Raw genomic sequence first — 18954 nt, forward strand, 5'->3', positions numbered from 1 at the left:
ACTAAAGACACACTCATAACACCATCATGAAGTCTGACAGAATAAACCTGGGTGTGGGTCACTCATACCCCTATAGCTCTTAAAGTCCTCGTTCTAAAGGTCATTGTCTGCTCTGAGTTTCAGCGCTCTTACTGAGCGTCGTTGAAGCTGTTTGTGATGTTGAATGAACTTACTGGTTTCCAGATTGCATAGGGCAGTGGATGCTGTATCCAGCCTGCTGAGAGTAGGATCCCCAGGAATCAGACGAGGTGTAGATCGAACTCTAAAAGAAAACACAAAGATTACATTTATTAAAAATTACTTCAAGAGCTGAAGAGAAGCAGCATTATTACAGGACGGTGCCATAGTGACACTCTTTGTAATAGAGATTCACATCAGACCACATCTTTCACCTCCAGCTGGCCTGACTGAGAGTACTTTCACTTTATTAGTGTATAGACTGTAATTCTGTAAGCTCTTCAATTCTGGAGAAATATGCGCATGTCTTATTCCCTGTGGAAACCAGATACACAGACAGTCTGGCTCTAGTGGGAGGAGACTCTGAGAAGGTGTCAGGAATATTCCGAACTACCCTTTAAGGCTTTTTAGGCCGTTGTTTAGAGCAGGGATTCTCTACCTCAAGGTCCTGAGCCCCGAGGGGGTCGCCAGAAAGTTGTGGAGAATTAGGTAACATATTTTTTTCTGGGGTTCAGCTTTTGCATTACAGCGCCTTCATCAGTGGTACAGTTGTCTCATAGGGCTGTTTTATAAAGGTGGCTGCATGCTGGCTGCGTGCTGGCTACGTGCCGGCTCCTACACGCTCGTCATGGTATTGACACTGAAGCTCCCGCATGCTTGTCAGCCTACAGACTGCATGCTTGTGGTGTGAGTGACCGGTCAGCCGTGTCTTTCTTTCTATGTTCTACCCAAAACAAGGACATAAAACATATACTATAAACATTTCTTGGCTTGATGGATGTCATGAGAATCGATTCATACGGGACGGAGTCAAATGTTACCACCATAAAAAAAAAAATATCAGTCGATATTTATCATGATATTGAGATCTAAAAGCAGATTTTGGCTCCTGGCTGAAAGTTGAAGAAACCCGATGGTTGTTGTGGTTCAAATAATAAAAACCTGCCTCTCGTCTTGTAACCAGAGAGTCAACATTGGTACCTTGACACCTTTCATATTGGCTCTCATCTACATGAGAATTTCAGATTTCCTAAGAAGATCAGCTTGGAAATTGAAACCACAAGTAGTATCACTTCCTGTTTGCATATTCTAGATAACTGTTGTGCAAACCAGAAGTTAAAAACACCAGCGCTCTGATCTCAACCTGTAAATATGTGAGCTATCCAGTCTTAAGGATAAGGCTTGTTTTATGTTTCAGTACATTGAAGCACAACCTTTCATGAGAGCTGTTATACCTCAGAGAACACTACACATAAACCTGCAGATAGAAACACAACAGAACATATTAAAGTGAGAGTCATACCTCTGTGTTAGAGGGAGCCACAGAGAACAAGCTGCTGTCGAGCTGAGGGCCTTCTGGATGCAGGTAGTTCTCCCCGTCCATGGCCAGCGCTGAGGGGAGGGTGGGCATCAGACCACAGCTTCACACATGACCACCAGCTGACTAAGGATACACACACCGTCCAACCGTACCCCGCGTGCTGGCTGTGTGCGAGATAGTGCGTCTAACACGGGCAGAAGCTCTCCATGACCTGAAGACGACAGCAGAGATGGGGGGGGGTCCAATATCAACATCAACATTTTGAACGTTTGAGAAATCAAGTGGAAACCAAATAAAAGGAAACTGAACCAACAACCATCAAAGCTAGTATATGCTTGTGAAACACTGGATTTCTTTCTGTTACACATTCATTCATCAGAAATACTAACAGCTAATACTAGCACCACCACAGAGGTACCCTGCACTTCCACCAGTTAGGTGTGCGTTGTGTGACAGCGTTGTCAGGTACTGCTCCGTGCTCTCTCGATGGTCAACGCCCACAGACTGCATTCTCAGAGCGCCGCACGGGAAGCAGCTGGAGTCGTGAGACCAAGTTGATCCCGCGGTAAATACAAAATAGTGCGAGATAAAACGAGGTATGTGGTATGAAAAGCCTCATAAAAACAACAACACACACATAAGGTCCTTGTTCCCAACTGAAGGAGTTCAAGAAGTTGGACTTGCTTGGATTTGTTCTTTTTTTTAGATGGTTGTGTTTCTGCCGGCTCAGTAAGTATCAGGACGCCATGTTCATGTAGTCCAGAGAAATGTAATCTAGAGTGTTTTATTCTGAAAATAAACAGGATGTTTTCATGTTGTTTGGGTGTCTGACTTCCTGTCCTGCTCGATCTGGTGTATCTGCTGCAGAGGACTACAGACTGACGGAGCTGAGACGCAGCGGAGCCAGAGGAAGAACACACACTGAATGAAGCGGAGACAGAGTAAGAGATCGACAGAATGAATGAAACTTCTTTACAGTGTAAATGATATAAGTAACTTTAACCCTACGTTAGAAATGATGCGACACATCGTTGTCATCAGGACTTGTTCTTGTTACAAACATGAAGGTCTGATTTATAATGCAGTGTCAGCTTAAAGAGCCCATATTATGCCCTTTTTGGGGTTCATATATTTAATCTATGTACCTACTAAAGTATGTTCACAATAGCTAAAGTTATAAAAAAGTGTCTGTTTTTATGTACTGTCGCTCCGTGCACCGGCTCTCTTCTGACTCTCTCTCTAAGGATCTGAAGTGCCCACGTTCAGAGTCCCCACGTGTGCCAAGTCTGATCTGATTGGTCAGCCTGTCGGCTCTGCCGTAATTGGTCAGTCGCTCAGCATGGTTCTCGGAAATGTCCCGCCCCTTTTACCATATTGGGAATGCAGCCACTGGCTCCGTCCGAGGGGAGCATAAACATTAGCACCTTAGCACTACTGTGCTACCGCAGGCTACGGCATATCGTGGGCGTGCTACAGAAGTTAACGGGCGTGCAACATGAGCTGCTGGGCTTGCCACAACGAGCCAATGGGCTTAGATCAGTGCTCTCACACTGACAATGACGTCACACTGACAAATTTTTTTCGAGGGGGGCTAGAACCGAGCGTTACATGCAGCTAATGCTACAGCTGACAGGAGGATGTAGGAGAAGCTGCGTTTCCGCAGACTTTGAATTTTTGCACATAGATGTGCCTAAACATGCACAGGACACATGGAAAACACACTAAAGAGCATATAAAACCAGAAAAAGCATAATGTGGGACCTTTAAATAAATCGACAGCACTTATTAGCTGTTTGTCATGTGACATCACTGAGCGACTGAGGACCAATTAGATTCACAGCAGGAGGTGGTAACAGACGGAGCTGGTTTATTCCATTATGGGTCATGATGACACTTGATGAGGGGCAACCCTCATTTACAATGACACTGAGTCATTACAGAAATAATTAGAAAACAGACATAAAATCACTCTACAAAAGTCTAAAATGTACGAAGATAATTAAGCGAGTACAAAACTGCAATGAATAAACACACTTATGTAAAACAGTTACGGAGGTTGGGAGGCTTAAAATCTGGTTTCTAAAATGCCCAAAAGGTAAAAGTTCATTTTCCTCATAAGAAAAAGCAGAGATTCCCAGTTCCGATCTGACTCGAGGAACACTCAACAGTAAACATCTTGAGGAACGTGTCTGGTAATGCCCAGTCGAAAGATGTAGAGAGAGAGAGAGAGAGAGAGAGAGAGAGAGAGAGAGAGAGAGAGAGAGAGAGAGAGAGAGAGAGAGAGAGAGAGAGAGAGAGAGAGAGAGAGAGAGAGAGAGAGAGAGAGAGAGAGAGAGACCTGACTTTACATATTCTACATTCACAGTGCTGGCACACACAAAGAGGAGCTGTTTTATCTGCAGGCTTCCAGTGTGATAGCAGCCGGATAAGAGTTAAGCAAATGTTAGGAAAGCTCAATGCAAAGAACTAACCGATTAAACTCTGCAGGTAGGACTAACCGATTAAACTCTGCAGGTAGGACTAACCGATTAAACTCTGCAGGTAGGAAGTCTTAACAAAAAGGGAATGAGATATTTTCTGAATATAAAAAGGCAGCTTGAGATTCTGAGATGGAAATAGGGGAGAGGAGAAAAGGAAAGCAGCTCAGGGCGGTCATGTGGTGCTGACAGACTGACGTTTGAAGGTGGAAAAACGTCTCGCTTTCAATGTAGAACGCACGGAGGAGGAATGGCCGGGCGAAGTCGTTCTAACCTACAGGCAGGGCCTACACACTCTGCGTCCTCCACTCTGGGTTTATCTGGGTTCATCTTCACACTTAATTATGTGAAGGACTAACCCACTACTCTATCAGAAACATACACGGAGGAAGAGAGAGAGTGTGCATGTGAGTGGACGAGCAAGAGAGAGAAAATAAAAGGAAACTTGATTTCTTTTAAAGTCATTCTGTGTAATTCTGTGGTTCCATAGTTATTAATAGGAAACTCCAGTGTCAGTCTCTGATTGGTTACATCCAGTAAGAATGGATCAGTGTCAGAGTTCTGTGGAAGAGGTCTTAGAGAAATAACCATAAATCTTTATTTACCAGGAGTGGGGATGCACTGATAGATCAGCCGAACATCGGCCCATCAGAAAAAAATTGTGTGTCACGCACCCACAGCTGATGTTTATCTGTTGAGACCTGAGGTGGAAAAGTACCGTCGACTTCTTTACCATATCACGAGGAGAGAAGTGTCTCAATCCCGTCACCTGGACAAAAAGAGTCGTTTTGTTTTAGCCGCTGTGGAGCAGAGAGGAGGGAAGTGGGAACTACACAGACCATAATCCTTTGCACTCTGCCTCGCTGCCTTAGTTCAGTGAAAATGGCAAACACCGGTGTTGGCGGGGAGGGAGAACAGAGAGCGGGTTTTTTTTATCCCACTGAGAAGATCAGTGTACACTCAAGAGACTGATCCAATCCCCACAACAATGAAGGTCATCCGTGAAGATGTATGGAAACATTTTAGTCAAATAGTGTCCGTCCTGTCTATTGCTGCCATCTTGTTTCAATCAGAGGCTGTATCTGGGATCAGCTGACATGTAAGGGCCAATGAGAAGCCTGAGAGAGATGTCAGTAAAAAACGTTCTGTTGGTCAAATGAACCCGTCCTGTAACTCAAAAATAGACATGAAGGATTACATTGAGTAAGAAAGGTATTGAAAGCTTTAAAATCGACCATTTGCTGGTTTGTTGTTTCCAGCGTCAGTACCTCTTGGCTCTGATTTGAACTATCTCTCCGTCTCATCCCAGCAGTATTAGTGGCACACATCTCAGAGTCGAGGGAATCGTTTGTTATCTAAGTGTGACAGCTGTATGAACTCTGACATCTTTTGTTTAGCCTCAGCAGACGTGTGCTGTAAATCCATAATCTTCTTCATCCTCAGCCTACCCACCAAGGACTGAATATCTACCTCACCACCTGTCACTCAACCAACTGCAGCCAGGTCCATGCCTGGTTAGCATCTCCTAGCAACAGAAACAATTCTGTCGTCTCTATTGCTGTCCCCTTTTCCCAAAGCCCCCACATCCCCTCACAGCAAGCGCCTGAGGAGAATCGATACTGATCACGCTAAGATCTCCTTCCTGTAAGGCCTGTCATTACTGAAAACAGCCGCTGCTACTCCTAAACCACTGAGAGAGGAAGAGCTTAAGAAAGCTATAGGGAGAAGAAAAGGGTTGGAGGTATGGGAAAGAAAACAAAAGATACCGAACACAATGTGCTCGCTGTGATCAGGAGAAACCAGTTCAGCGCAAATTTAAATGTTTATATAATCATGATTGGTTATTTTTCAAAGCCATCTGCAAAGTAAATATCTGGATTCGAAGTGTGTTTAAAAACATGATGCATCATAATGTTCACCAGGCTTCGTCTATCTTTAACCATTTCAGAGAGAGAGAGAGAGAGAGAGAGAGAGAGAGAGAGAGAGAGAGAGAGAGAGAGAGAGAGAGAGAGAGAGAGAGAGAGAGAGAGAGAGAGAGAGAGAGAGAGAGAGAGAGTAATCTGTTAAATCTGTTAATTACTTCAAAGGTTACTGGTTTTTTAACAACCCCCCCCCCCCCCTCCATCTCCCTCTCTGTGGGTGGCCTGATGCAGAAGCTCACTGCAGGAGGGATTAGGGCCATTTCATGGGCAGTAAATGGTTCAGTCTTTAGGAACTGAAAGAAGCCTTTGCATATGTGCTGAACATGCTGAAACACACCGTGTGCTTCATTCAAACATGTAGATTCAGTGATGTTAGAAACACTTCTTCCAGCTATGCCTGTGTTTGTATGAGTCACTGTGTCTGTCTGTCAGACAGAAAGAGGTTAACAATCAGCCTCTGTCACTTCAAAAAACACAAGATGTCTGTTTACCATGTCCCTTTATGGTTACAGCGCCCCACATCTGTTGCCAGTCGGTTTAGGCAGGAGGTGAAGCGCAGTCTGTGAGGAGGAGAGAGTATATGTATGGTGGCCTTTGGTGGATATCAGTGGAGGCCAGAGCACATGGGGATCATCCAGGGAAGTGTGACTTCCTTAAGCTGCTAAATCACGATTAGTGCTCACGAGGAGAACCGCCACCCTGGCTGGTGCGTGTGCCTATCACTCACACACTCACATGTGGAGTGATGACCAACTTCCACAAAGTTAAAGTATTTGTATGTGTAATTACACTGTCATGATCAAGAGTGTGCCTTATGTAGCTGATAAAACACATACATATCGGCTATAAAAACTAAAGTGAGCCTGCATGTCACCTTAAGGAGGGGCGAGTGAAGTGTCAAAGAAAATATAGGACAAGGAGGAGATGCTAATTCACCACCACGCTTTCCTTTGTGTCTCCACACTTTACAAAATGAGTAGAAAAAGAATGTCTACAATGAGGGAGAAGCTAGCCCCTCCCCTTGTGTGTAAAAGATGTTTTAGTCAAGGCCTAGAGGAAAGAAGAAGAACATTTTTTTACCAGAATCCAACTGTGACATCACAAGGAGAGCACATTAGAAATAGAGCATTTTTCTCTGTGTTGTAAGACTTATGCAGACCACAAACAAAGGACTGGATGGGTTTATTTCACATTGTGTGGGTCAGTAGACACTCAGGTTACCCAAATATATGTTCAACAACACTGAATATGTCCCCTTTAAATGTCACATAATTGTTTTTAGATCACGGCCATTCTGTGTTAATTTATGTGCAATTTGAAGCTACAAGCTAACTAAAGAGCTCTCAGGAGTATCGTTGCTCCAAGAAGTCATCCATGTCTGATCACTTTTCTTTGGGCCTGCACTAAATCCTCATTAAGAGTACAAAGAAAGTCCTCCAGCACAAAGCGTTGCTTCTTCTCCAATAACCACATCCTCAAAAACCAGCTTCACATAGGGGTTCACAGAGGGCACATTTAAATGATTCCACCATTCCATCTTACTTAATGCAGCCCACACAGTTTGCCACATGACAGTTTGTGACTGAGTCCTGATCAAGTCGATGTATTACATCTTTGTATGGAAAATGCTCTTAAAGCTCGGTGCAGTGTAGAACAACTGGTGCTGTAGTAAATAAAGGCCATGAGGGTAAAGGTCGTGAAAAAGTGAAAATGGACTCAACACAGAAAGAGATGTCAGTATGCATGAGCAGCACACAGCCTTCTTCTAGCATCTGTCTGCATCTGTCTTCACTACACTTCCACTTCCTCTGAGTCAATGCTGACACTCACTCATCAACACTCTGAAGCCATTAGCATCACCACCAGTAATCAGGTTAGCAATGATCAGGGCCCGGCCGAGCAGCAGGGGGCCAGTTAGTTGGTTATGATTGCCTCGAATGTCGGGATTCATTAGCGACCGTGATGAAATATTCATAAAAGGAACAAGTTACTTCCCAGGGAAGCGCGGGGCTTCGTCATTCAAAACAGCCTACATTATTAATAACGTCACACAAAAGACTTCTACTGGCCTGTGTGCCCACCACACTCACACACACACAGGACACACACACACAGAGGACACACACCCTTAAGCACATACATGTGAGGAGGATGTAGCTGCCAATCTGTTCTCCTCTGCACAAACAGCATGTCCATTCAGTATCACAGACGCTCATAAAGGGGGCTGTGAGAGGCTGGATGACAGAGGACCACAATGGATAGAGAATAAAGATGTGTGTGTGTAACCATATCTGCTGTCTTATCACAGAGCGGGGAAATGGAAACAAATTGGGTTTTAAGAGCTTGTTGTTATTGCATTTTAGCCCATTCAAAGATTTATCAGAGAGGCTCTCCAGGCTGGGAAACGACATCCAACAAACAGACTTTAAATGATGCTGTGGGCTTTACAGATGTAGCTACTTACAAAGAAAAAAAACTGCTGCTCTTAATTAGAATTTCCCCCCGGGATCAATAAAGTATCTATCCATCTATTAAATGCTCATCAACCCCGTTTAAAGTGGCCGTTCAGCACCATTCTGCCGTGATGATGAATATCTATGTGCCTACAGACACCTCTGAGCGAGTGTGACATATCCATATAAAGAGGAACTTAATCCAGCCTGCATGGCTCACAGGGGGGGCTTTGTTGTGGTAAATAAAGGAAGACAGGTTGGAAGAGACGGCTCCTGAGCGGAGAGGAAGACTGTGTGGACACAGACACATTCGACTGTAAAGACTTTAGCCAGAGTGGTGCAAAGAGCAGAGAAGTAGAAGAAGATAGAAAACGTTTGCAGAGGCTTGATGAGTCGTTTAGGACGCATAACGTCCAACAACCACAGACACATTCAGCTGGAGGTCACCAGATAACATGGTCACTCTTTAAACCGTAACACCGGCGAGGACTCATGTCATTTCTAGCCCTAGAAATAGTGACCTGTGTGCTGTATGATGGTCACAAGTGTTCCAAACTTTATTTGAACATCTCTGTTTCAGTTCAGTGGTCAGGTGATAAACATGTTGTTTCAATGTTACATTAAAAAGCCCACGCTGCACCTCGGTGGACGCTACTCTCCGGAGCACTTCTTGCACTCAGCGCTGGTCACGTCAGAGATGAATAGAAGGATGATGACACGTTGCTCTGGTTTAACAAGTTGGGTGACTGGACAGTCGCTTATTTTACCTAAACAAATTTGTATGCTAAGTTCTGAAGGAATGAAGAAGGCTTGACATGGGAGCAGCTGTGGCTCAGTGGGAGAGAGGTCGGGGGTTAAATCCTGTGTGAATGTGGTAATGAATGGACACTCTCCAAAGCAGCACCTGATTATGTGACGGTGAATCATGAAGCGACATGTAGAGTAACGGAGTATATTTGAGTGGTTGGAAGACTAGAGGAGCACTTCATGTGCCGTCCATTCATCGTTACAAAGCAAATATGAAATCATGTATCTGTTCTGCTTCTGATTCTGTATCAAGGTTCTCTCCTCATGTCGTGTTTGAGGAACATTTCTCTGTTTCCTCCTCAGCTTGAGAAACTCTTCATCCTGTTAAAAGTCTTCTTCACTCCTCCACACAGTTTGACACCTTAGGAGCTCTCTTCAGGGCTAAGACACTTTGTGAATATCTTTTATCTTTACAAGGATCTAGTCCCAACTTTGAGGGGAAATTCTTAGAAAATGTCCTGATTCTAAGAATTCTAAGAATGTTCTTAGAATTGAGTCACTAGGAGAATCTCTTAGTACTTAGGAGGCTTTGTGAATGCGGGCCCTGGAGTTTTCTGCAGGTGTAAAAGCCCTATGAACAGGTCCATTCCATTTTTTGTTGCGTCTCAACAAATCAGACATTTACTTTAAAAATGCTGACCATGTCCTTCTCTGTCTCTCTCATTACACTGCCTACTTCAGCAGCCTGATTTCCGCTCAGTGATATATTGCCTACTTCCCCGTTTCCATCACTAGCCCTCCTTCTTCTTTTGTCACAGCCTGTTGTTTTCCTCTTTACCAACACAATCCCTCTTTGGCCATGTGCTAACCCATTATGTCTCCATTGCCCCACTTTCCTTATGATCCTTCTCCGTCCCCTCCCCTCTGTCGGAGCAGGCCGCTGGCGTTGGCTGCTGCCTCTCACCCAGTCTGACCCCCCAGTCGGCTGATTGGAAGCAGCTGGTTCCCTAACTCCCAGAATATCCACCCACTTCCCCACCAATTTCAGCTGTGGTTATTCAGAGAGTCGGTCATAACGCCAGACACAAGCTATCAGATGCACATTTCACACATCACGGCACAGAGGAGCACAGTCTGGTGAAGTGGATCATGACACAAAAAGGTTTGAAACAGACGTCCAGAGGATCTGTAGAGACTGTAGTTCAGACTGTCTACATGTTCAAACAGGAGGCATTTGAAAGCCCCCCTGATCGCTGATCCTGAAACAGGACCTGGAGCCAACTCGCCTCTCAGAATTTCAAAAGCGTCTACATATTAAGAAATCATAATCACATGACTCCTTCCTGAGCCGGAGCCTCCACAGGAGAGTATAATTCAATTTCTGTTTTTGCTGAACTTTGCCCTATCGCTGTCCAGACTCCACTCACATCAACCTCACTGCTCTGGCAGCCATGAGAATGTTGCAGCCCGTCTGTGTCTGTCTTTCACTCTGTGTCTGTCTTTCAGTCTGTGCTGTGCTAGGTTCATCTGTCTGGTAGAACTACTGAGGAGAGAGAGGGCTGCAGAGTGGACCCCAAAGCCCCCTGCAGGAACAGATGACTCCATTCAACAAATAATCTGTCTTAACAAACCACTTCATAGAAAAAGTAGGAATGGACTGATTGAAATTTCTTTGACATTTAACATCAGAGGTCTAAACAGAAGGAGTGCACATTTATAGGAAGGACTGTCTGTGTCACTGTGTACCTGTGTGTGTGTGTGTGTGTGTGTGTGTGTGTGTGTGTGTGTGTGTGTGTGTGTGTGAGACATTGTGTACTTGTGTGTGTGTGTGTGTGTGTCTGGCTGTCACGTTAGTGTTTGTGTAGCTTGGCGTCGACCTGGCAGCTCGTGTGTCTTTATCTGAGACAGATTTGGATATATTTGAGAGGAGAGCGACCGGTCACCAGTCTCCAACAGCTGATCAACCCGTGCACCTCCAAGAGCAAACATGTTCGACTGATTCACAAAAACACTTTTTTCAGCCATTTTCCAGGAATCAGATATTAGTGTCTGTATCCAACTACAATGCCCTTTGGTCTGGTTGTGAAAAAACATGACCACATTTCATAAGAAATCTGAGTTCCAGTGCAGAACCAAAGAATGCTGCTCATCACCAGCACCTACAAATCCTGCCTCCAGCATTTCCTCATTAAAGGAACAATATGAGACATGTTCCACATAAATAAATCATAGATCCAGTCTATCCTGTGTAAATGTGTCTCTGAGTCATGACTGTCTACAATGAGGGAGAAGCTCGAGTCCCGCTAGCTGTGTTGTTGTCAGAGTCGTGTTTACATGGACGGGACGGCCGGCTCCTCCCCTTGTGTATAAAAGCTGTTTTAGTCAAGAACTAGAGAGAAGAACATACTCACTGATTATTTGAATGTTAGTAAGAGTTTTTAGATCACGCTCATTCTGTGTCAGTTTACATGAAATGTGAAGCTACGAGCTAACTAAAGAGCGCTAACATTAGCATGCTAACACAACAATGTGAAGCTACGAGCTAACTAAAGAGCGCTAACATTAGCATGCTAACACAACAACGTGAAGCTACGAGCTAACTAAAGAATGCTAACATTAGCATGCTAACACAACAATGTGAAGCTACGAGCTAACTAAAGAGCGCTAACATTAGCATGCTAACACAACAATGTGAAGCTACGAGCTAACTAAAGAGCGCTAACATTAGCATGCTACCACAACAATGTGAAGCTATGAGCTAACTAAAGAGCGCTAACATTAGCATGCTAAAACAACAATGTGAAGCTACGAGCTAACTAAAGAGCGCTAACATTAGCATGCTACCACAACAATGTGAAGCTACGAGCTAACTAAAGAGCGCTAACATTAGCATGCTACCACAACAATGTGAAGCTATGAGCTAACTAAAGAGCGCTAACATTAGCATGCTAAAACAACAATGCAGGACACAGGGGATTGAAGCTTGGCTCAAAGTCAACAATAATAATAATAATAATAATAATAATAATGATAATTGAATGGAGCCATGTCATACCAGTATAATCAAAGCATTTCTTTGAGGTAAGTTTAAAAAGTGTCCATCACTGGTGCAGACACATAATAGAGGACAAACGGGGTTCAGATGAAACTGTCCTGGAGACTATGAGAATACTCTCTCCAGAACAAAGTGACTTTAGTTTCTTTGTGACAAACGAGATGTCCTCTCTGCCTAACGGACACATTTCAAACAAACATCCTGGGGGTCCAGTCCTCGTCAGTTTTTTTAGAAAACAGAAATGTCAAATATTTACTCAGACTGTGATGTTTGTTAAAGACCTTTTAGAAGTGAACACAGATACAGACGTCCTCGTTCAGGACACGCGACACAAAACATGCTGAAATCACAATTCATTAAGAATGATGTTTCTTCACGTTCTTTATCGATCCTGAGGGCAAGTTCTGCTTGACACTGTTATTGAGAGACATGTTACACACACACGCACACGCACTAATGGAGAGATGTCGGGGGGCTGCTAAACAGGGAGCACACCTGAGCTGTTGGGGGAGGGATGCCTTGCTCAGGGGCACCTCTGCTGAACCCGGGACATGACCTGGCACCTCTCCAGCCACCAGACCAACTTCCACACTTTTGGTCCGCACTGGGACTTGAACGGGCGACCTTCTCTTAAACCCGAGTCTGCACCCCAAGTGGACGAGAAGAACTAAACAGAGCCACTTATGAAGAGGAAAAAAAAAAAAAAAACATCCAGCCCTGAGATCAGTGTCCAACCTGCACGTTACTGATTCCCCAGGTCGGGAAAATGTGGGACGACTCAGATAACAAGTTCACTACTATCATTAAAATAAAGTTAGATAAGCTTCCTGTAGGTCATTCAGTCTGTGGTGAGAGTCGAGTAAAGGTGGAACAGCAGTGTGTTTAGAACTGTGTCATACTGAAACAGGAAACAGTCCAGTGTGTCCTTATTCAGCACACCAGGCAGGTTATACACCACTTCAGCCCTGTTCACACCGCCGTTTTAATCTGTGATAGTCGACGTTTCTCCTTCAGTCTAAATGTCAGACATAATGTACCGTCTTCAGAGGTGTTACAGAGGAGAGACGGGATCAGCTGAGCTAGTACAGCACTGTGTGTGTGTGCGCATGTGTGTGTGTGGAGTTCCCGCTGTGCCGAAACACAATGTGAATTCACTGACTTGGACACTAATTTAGCCGTCGTGGAATCAATATGAATGATGACGACGTGATGACGGCTGAGCTCAGTTACGGAGCTTTTGGCAGAAACAAAGAGTCTGAGGGGTTTTCTGATATCAGGAACAATGATCCATCAGAAACCAAGTCTTCCCTCTATGTGGACACTAACAGTTATTTTTTCCTCTCATTTTGAAATCCTTGTTTGCTTCCCTCAAAAGGATGTCGACACACTTTTTCCACTGAAAACATAAAGCAGTGGGTGACGGATGCCAGCCGGTGGCGTCTTCTCTCACACCGCTCTCTACGTGGCCTTGGAGACATCCAGAGAGTCTGGATACCAGTTGGGGACATTGGATACTCAACAGGCCATTGTTAAGGAGCGGTTTGTTTCTGGTCACAGCGAGGAGAGACACGATGGGCACATATTCCTCAACAACTGTCCCTTGTTCTTTCACTGTCTTCTGACAAAACAAACCTCCATGTTTAAAACATGAACTGTTATCTAATGAAGGCCAGATTCTGGGAAAGCAGGAACTGAATCAAATGTATTACCTCGCCCCAATTCCCCTCCTCCACTACACATTTTTCACTCTCACTCAAATCAGCCCACAGGCCATAAATGAGATTTATCACTGGCACCAATTGGGGAGGGGTGGAGGAAAAAGAGCCAACAAAGATGAAGGGAGAAGGCAAATGAAGGCCACGTTACAGAGAACAGGGGGGCACGGCCCGCTGTCGTATCACAAGCTACTATCACAAAGACACTAAAATAACCATATGGAATTTCCTGTGGACCTTTTTTTGTGGTTGAATGGAGTAAACACCGGATATTACATTTCTAAGAATGAATCATTCAAATGATGTCTTTTTAAATGTTCATCCTCCTTTGTGAGGTACCCCATGTTCTCAGTGTTCACCGTTCACTTCCTGTTTGTGTTGTGACCCCTGAGTCCCCACAGCCACCTAACCACCAATATGAAGTAAGAAGAGAAATGCAACCAAACCCTCACACACACATCCATGCACTGTTCAGGAGTTACCTGCTCCAGCAGCCTTTAAAGTCTTAATGTAATTTTTCACACTTAAATATAATATAAATCAAGTATATCCTCTGAAAATAACTCTGTGAGTCATGACTGTCTACAATGGGTGTAACACCCGAGTCCCACTGTCTGTGATGTTTTCAGAGTCCTATCTTCAGTTTGTTTACATCGTTAGGACGGCCGGCTGACTCCTCCCCTCATGTATAAAAGTTGTTTAATTGAGGGACTAGAGAAAAGAAGAATAACATACTGTACTCACTGCTTAACTGTGTTTCTAGATCACGCTCATTTCAGGTAAATTTACATGCAGTGTGAAGATACGAGCATAACAAAGATCACTAGCATTAGCATGCTAACACAACAATGCAGCGCGAGTTGTTTTGGTTTCATGCTGGTGCTCAAGGGCGACATCTGCTGGATCAAAACATCACATAAAGCCTTTAATGAAGAGCTGCACATTTACTTACATGTCGACTTATGTGGTTTGGACCACTGGTTTGTTTTATTATCAACTGTTAAGTGAAGAACTCTTCTTACAAATAAAACAGAAGGAGCACAGGCGTCATGCCAATTCAGTGGTCCGGATTGAAGACGGTAACAACATCAAACAAAGCTTTTGGGGGGTTCTAACCACGTTTTCTGCTACCCAATCAAACAGCCTGGCAGCTGATGTTATTACTATATTGGGAAGGAGAGACTGCACTGGGAATTAACAGCCAGTGACATCAAGGCCATTGACTTGGGAAGAAGCGAGCTAGTCGTTCACTTCACGGTCAACAAACAGAATCCGTCAACAAGAACAGAATGACATCACAGACTTAGAGAAACAGCCAGCCGCCAGGGCGATGTAATAAGTCAAGGCTATACCATGAGGCGTAACTCTGGGGAACTGAAGGGAGAAAATGACAGGAAAGAAAACCAGTGGAGGGGACAGCGTCTTCTCACGTCCTCCTGGTCACTTTCTTCTGCCACATATTACAGATGTAAACACGTTATTCTGTTTCCATACCATTCAAACGTCAAGCACAGAAGCCTGCTGCCCTCTTTTTTGTTTTGTTTCTCTTCGCTTGATTTCTGGACGATCACACTTCTCTTATTCAGATGTTTAACGTTTAAAAAGAAGGAGAATCTTGGAAAAGCAAGACGGACAAAGAACTTCAAGTGGATCAGAGACGTCTATGAGAGAGTGAAGGTTATGTGCAATGGAAAGGATATTTTGAAAGCCTTACAGTCGAGAAAAACAACAACAACATGATAGTCTGTTATAATAGTTATATTCACAGCATGGGGTCAGAGTGGTATGCAGAGTTTCTTTGACAGTAAGGGTGTTAAAGTTGTTAAAGTTGAGGTAAATGGCTCCAGCACTACATGAAATCAGGGAAATATTTGTGGAGGCATACAATACATCCAGCTCAGAATACAGACGGGACAGATCCCATCTAATATCGGCTCTGATTATTGACGTCATTTACATATAAAACATCATACTGATGGCGCCGACCCGAGTCTCCAGTCAAAGGTGGATGGGCTCTTTAAACATTTTCAGCTACTTCAGACTGAAGTCTAAAGCCCTGAGACAGCTGTTCCTGCTTTGATGTGAAGCCGGCTCAAAGTTCACTCACATTTCATTGGAATTGTTTGAATTAATATGCATGTATTTATTATTGTTATTATGTTTTGGATCTATTAATAAGAAATGTAATGCAATGTTTACTACAGCTTTGTGTAGTAAACAGAAACTGTTGAACATTATGGACAATAACATGCATCCCTTACACAATCTCGTGTGTGAACAAAAGAGTGTTTTTAGTGGGAGGCTACGGCAGATAAGCTGCAAAAAGTACAGATTTAAAAATACTTTTTTACCTACTGCAATTGTACTTTATAACGACTCCCCTTTAAGTAAGGACAGAAGACATTTAAACTTTTAAACTTTAGCCTGAGTTGCATATATCATATATCAAACTGTATTGTGGGCTCATGTTTTTTGTATGGGTGGGATATGTATGTATATATGTGTTGTGTTGTGTGTTTGTATGTATGCTGGCTGCTGGAACACCTACATTTCCCTGCTGGGATGAATAAAGTATATCTTATCTTAATCTTATATAACAACAGTATTAATAATGATTTAAAAGAAATATCTGAATCAGTATATTTACATATCAGCATTAGATCTGAACTGAAACAGTGGATCAGTCTCTGTTTGTAACTGAACAAAGTTTACTAAGACCTGACCTTACAACAACATGTACTTTAACTTGATGTTTGATTTGTTTTATATGACAGCTACACACTCAGTCTTTACCTCTGTTATTATCTTTAAACACAGGCTGCCCTGAGATTACACGACAATAGTTTAACAATCTGATGATATTTTTTAGTATTAGCACGTTTACATTGTAGTGAATATGCGTCCCACAAAGACGGTGTGATGAATATGTTACGTTTTCATTTCATCAACTAAGAAAAGAAGCGAAATGTATGTTTCCTCAGAAGAAAAGGTGAAGAGAGATCCAGCACAAAGGAGCCAGTCAGAGCTGTAGCTACTGTTAGCTTCTCCAACGACACACGATTAATAACAACAAAGATGGCGATGACCACGAACCACTAAAGGCTTATCCACTTCGATGGGTCCATTAATTATGACTTTGATACGATTCATGGCAACATCCCACGTTAAAGGGTCACATTTAAGCCTTGTTCGGGCAGCTAATTGAGCTAGCTATGTTAGCATAGCTGAGGGTTACGTTCGTTTTGTACACAGCGAGCGGACGGTAACGGAAAAACGTCGCTGCTCTCTGGTGTGAAGGAAATCTGAGATCTTAATCGGACCCCATGTTAAAAGTTTTAATTTATTAACCACACAGCCCATGGTAGAGTGAATATATGTAAGGGTAACATCAGATGGTCGTTTCTATCTCAGCTGTAATGTCAGTATAACGTTTAGCACCGCTGACCGGCCTAACGTCTACTACGCGGTGACGTAGTAATCGCAAAATATCAAAAACAGTAATTTCACATCTCCTTTTAATTGCTGCCACTATCTCAACATTCATTACCCTCTTCCAACTCATTCAAAGTGTATCGATTAAGGCTCCTAGGTCCTCTGATATCGTTTAATTAAAAGGCAACCCGCTAACCCACCGGCACGGCCCGTAGTGTAAACCGTGCGCTCCTAGGAGAGGCTGAAACGCATCTCGTTCTCCGGGAACTGCCGATGTGTCGCTCGTCTTTTCACGATAACCTCCGATCAACACTTACCGTTAAAGCAGAAACTCGTTCTCAGATCAAACCCCGGGGGCTCGGGCTGTTTCAGAGCGATGATCCGCGTCAAAGTCACCGAAATGAGGAATTTTATCCAACTTATTCTTCTTAGTTGTTTTCTCCACTTCCTGATTGAGACGGCGCCATTTTGAAAACGAAGAAATGTTTCCGCCGCTGTCGTCACGCGCACTGCCGCTTGATGCTCGCGAGCGGAGCATAGCCAGACCATGACAAATTTCATTCATTTATATATAAATACAAATATAATAATATAGTTTCATTTATATATAAATAAATAAAAATATATAAATAAATAAATATAATGAAGAGGAATAATAAAGTTTCATTTATTTATATATAAATGAAAAAAAATATATATTTATTTATATATAAATAAAAATATAATAATATAGTTTCATTTATATATAAATAAATAAATATAATGAAGAGGAATAATATAGTTTCATTTATTTAAAAAAATATAATAATAATAAAGTTTCATTTATTTATATATTATAATATATAAATGTATATAATGAAGTGACTGAGGATAAGAGGAATAACATAGTAACAACATAGTTATAAAGAGCTGCTGGTTGTAAATGTTAGCACAATAATAATAAGTAGGAAATAACTAGGGCTATTTAATTCTAGTGTTTCTAATTCTCTTATTGTTATACTTACTCTGCTTCTCGTTGACATCATCTGTTCGACAAATATGTTAATTATTCCACAACAGAAATTATAAAACTGCTGAATTTATACACTATTTTACCATGGGTACCCAACCTGGGGTCCGGGCCCCCCTTTGCAGGGCACCTGAGATCTCAGGTGTACACATAAAAAACAAAAACTATTTAGAGCAGGCTTTCCCAGTGTTGGGGTCCCGACGCCGCATGGTATTCAAATGATGTCGCCTGAAATGTGTATTTATTGATCAATAAAAAATATGTAATACATTGAAATATTTAAAAGATAAGATAATCCTTTATTCAAGCAGGCTGCTGGGGGACAGATTCCAAAACAAGAAACTCACAGCGTCTCAGTGAGTCAGCCGTCCACTGTGCAGAAACATTTCCAGCCTGTCTTCCTCTGTCAACATTAATAAACACCTAAAGACTGAATGTTTACTAAAAACAGAAAAACTGTGAAATGATTGGAAACAAATTAATTTGAGCAAGTCTGATCTGAGGTTGTCAAAATATGATTTGCACAGAAGAAATAAAATCCTTTGAAAACATGACTGTGTCATTTTAATGAGGTCTGTTGGTCAGGTTTATTTCTGAGAGGATTTTTATCAATGAAATAAAAACTGTTAACATTTAGTCACTTGAT

The 18954-nt window shown here is 42.8% G+C and overlaps 1 protein-coding gene across 3 annotated transcripts in view; it reads right to left on the minus strand.

Moving 5' to 3' along the window:
- The window catches only part of sbno2b (strawberry notch homolog 2b), a 64858-nt gene extending 47076 nt beyond the window's left edge, over window positions 1–17782 (minus strand). For 2 of the 3 annotated variants that reach the window (XM_061034829.1, XM_061034828.1), the window contains exons 1-3: window positions 17617–17781; window positions 1481–1709; window positions 174–262 (exon numbers count right to left, since the gene is read on the minus strand). In XM_061034829.1, the coding sequence (XP_060890812.1) occupies window positions 174–262; window positions 1481–1588 (197 nt within the window). In that variant the 5' untranslated portion in view covers window positions 1589–1709; window positions 17617–17781. Of the gene's footprint in view, window positions 1–173; window positions 263–1480; window positions 1710–17616 lie in introns of all 3 variants that reach the window. The other variant, XM_061034827.1, reaches the window with a different exon arrangement.
- Window positions 17783–18954: the final 1172 nt, after the last annotated feature.

Source organism: Labrus mixtus, chromosome 3 (assembly GCF_963584025.1).
Source record: "Labrus mixtus chromosome 3, fLabMix1.1, whole genome shotgun sequence".
NCBI classification, from domain to species: domain Eukaryota; kingdom Metazoa; phylum Chordata; class Actinopteri; order Labriformes; family Labridae; genus Labrus; species Labrus mixtus.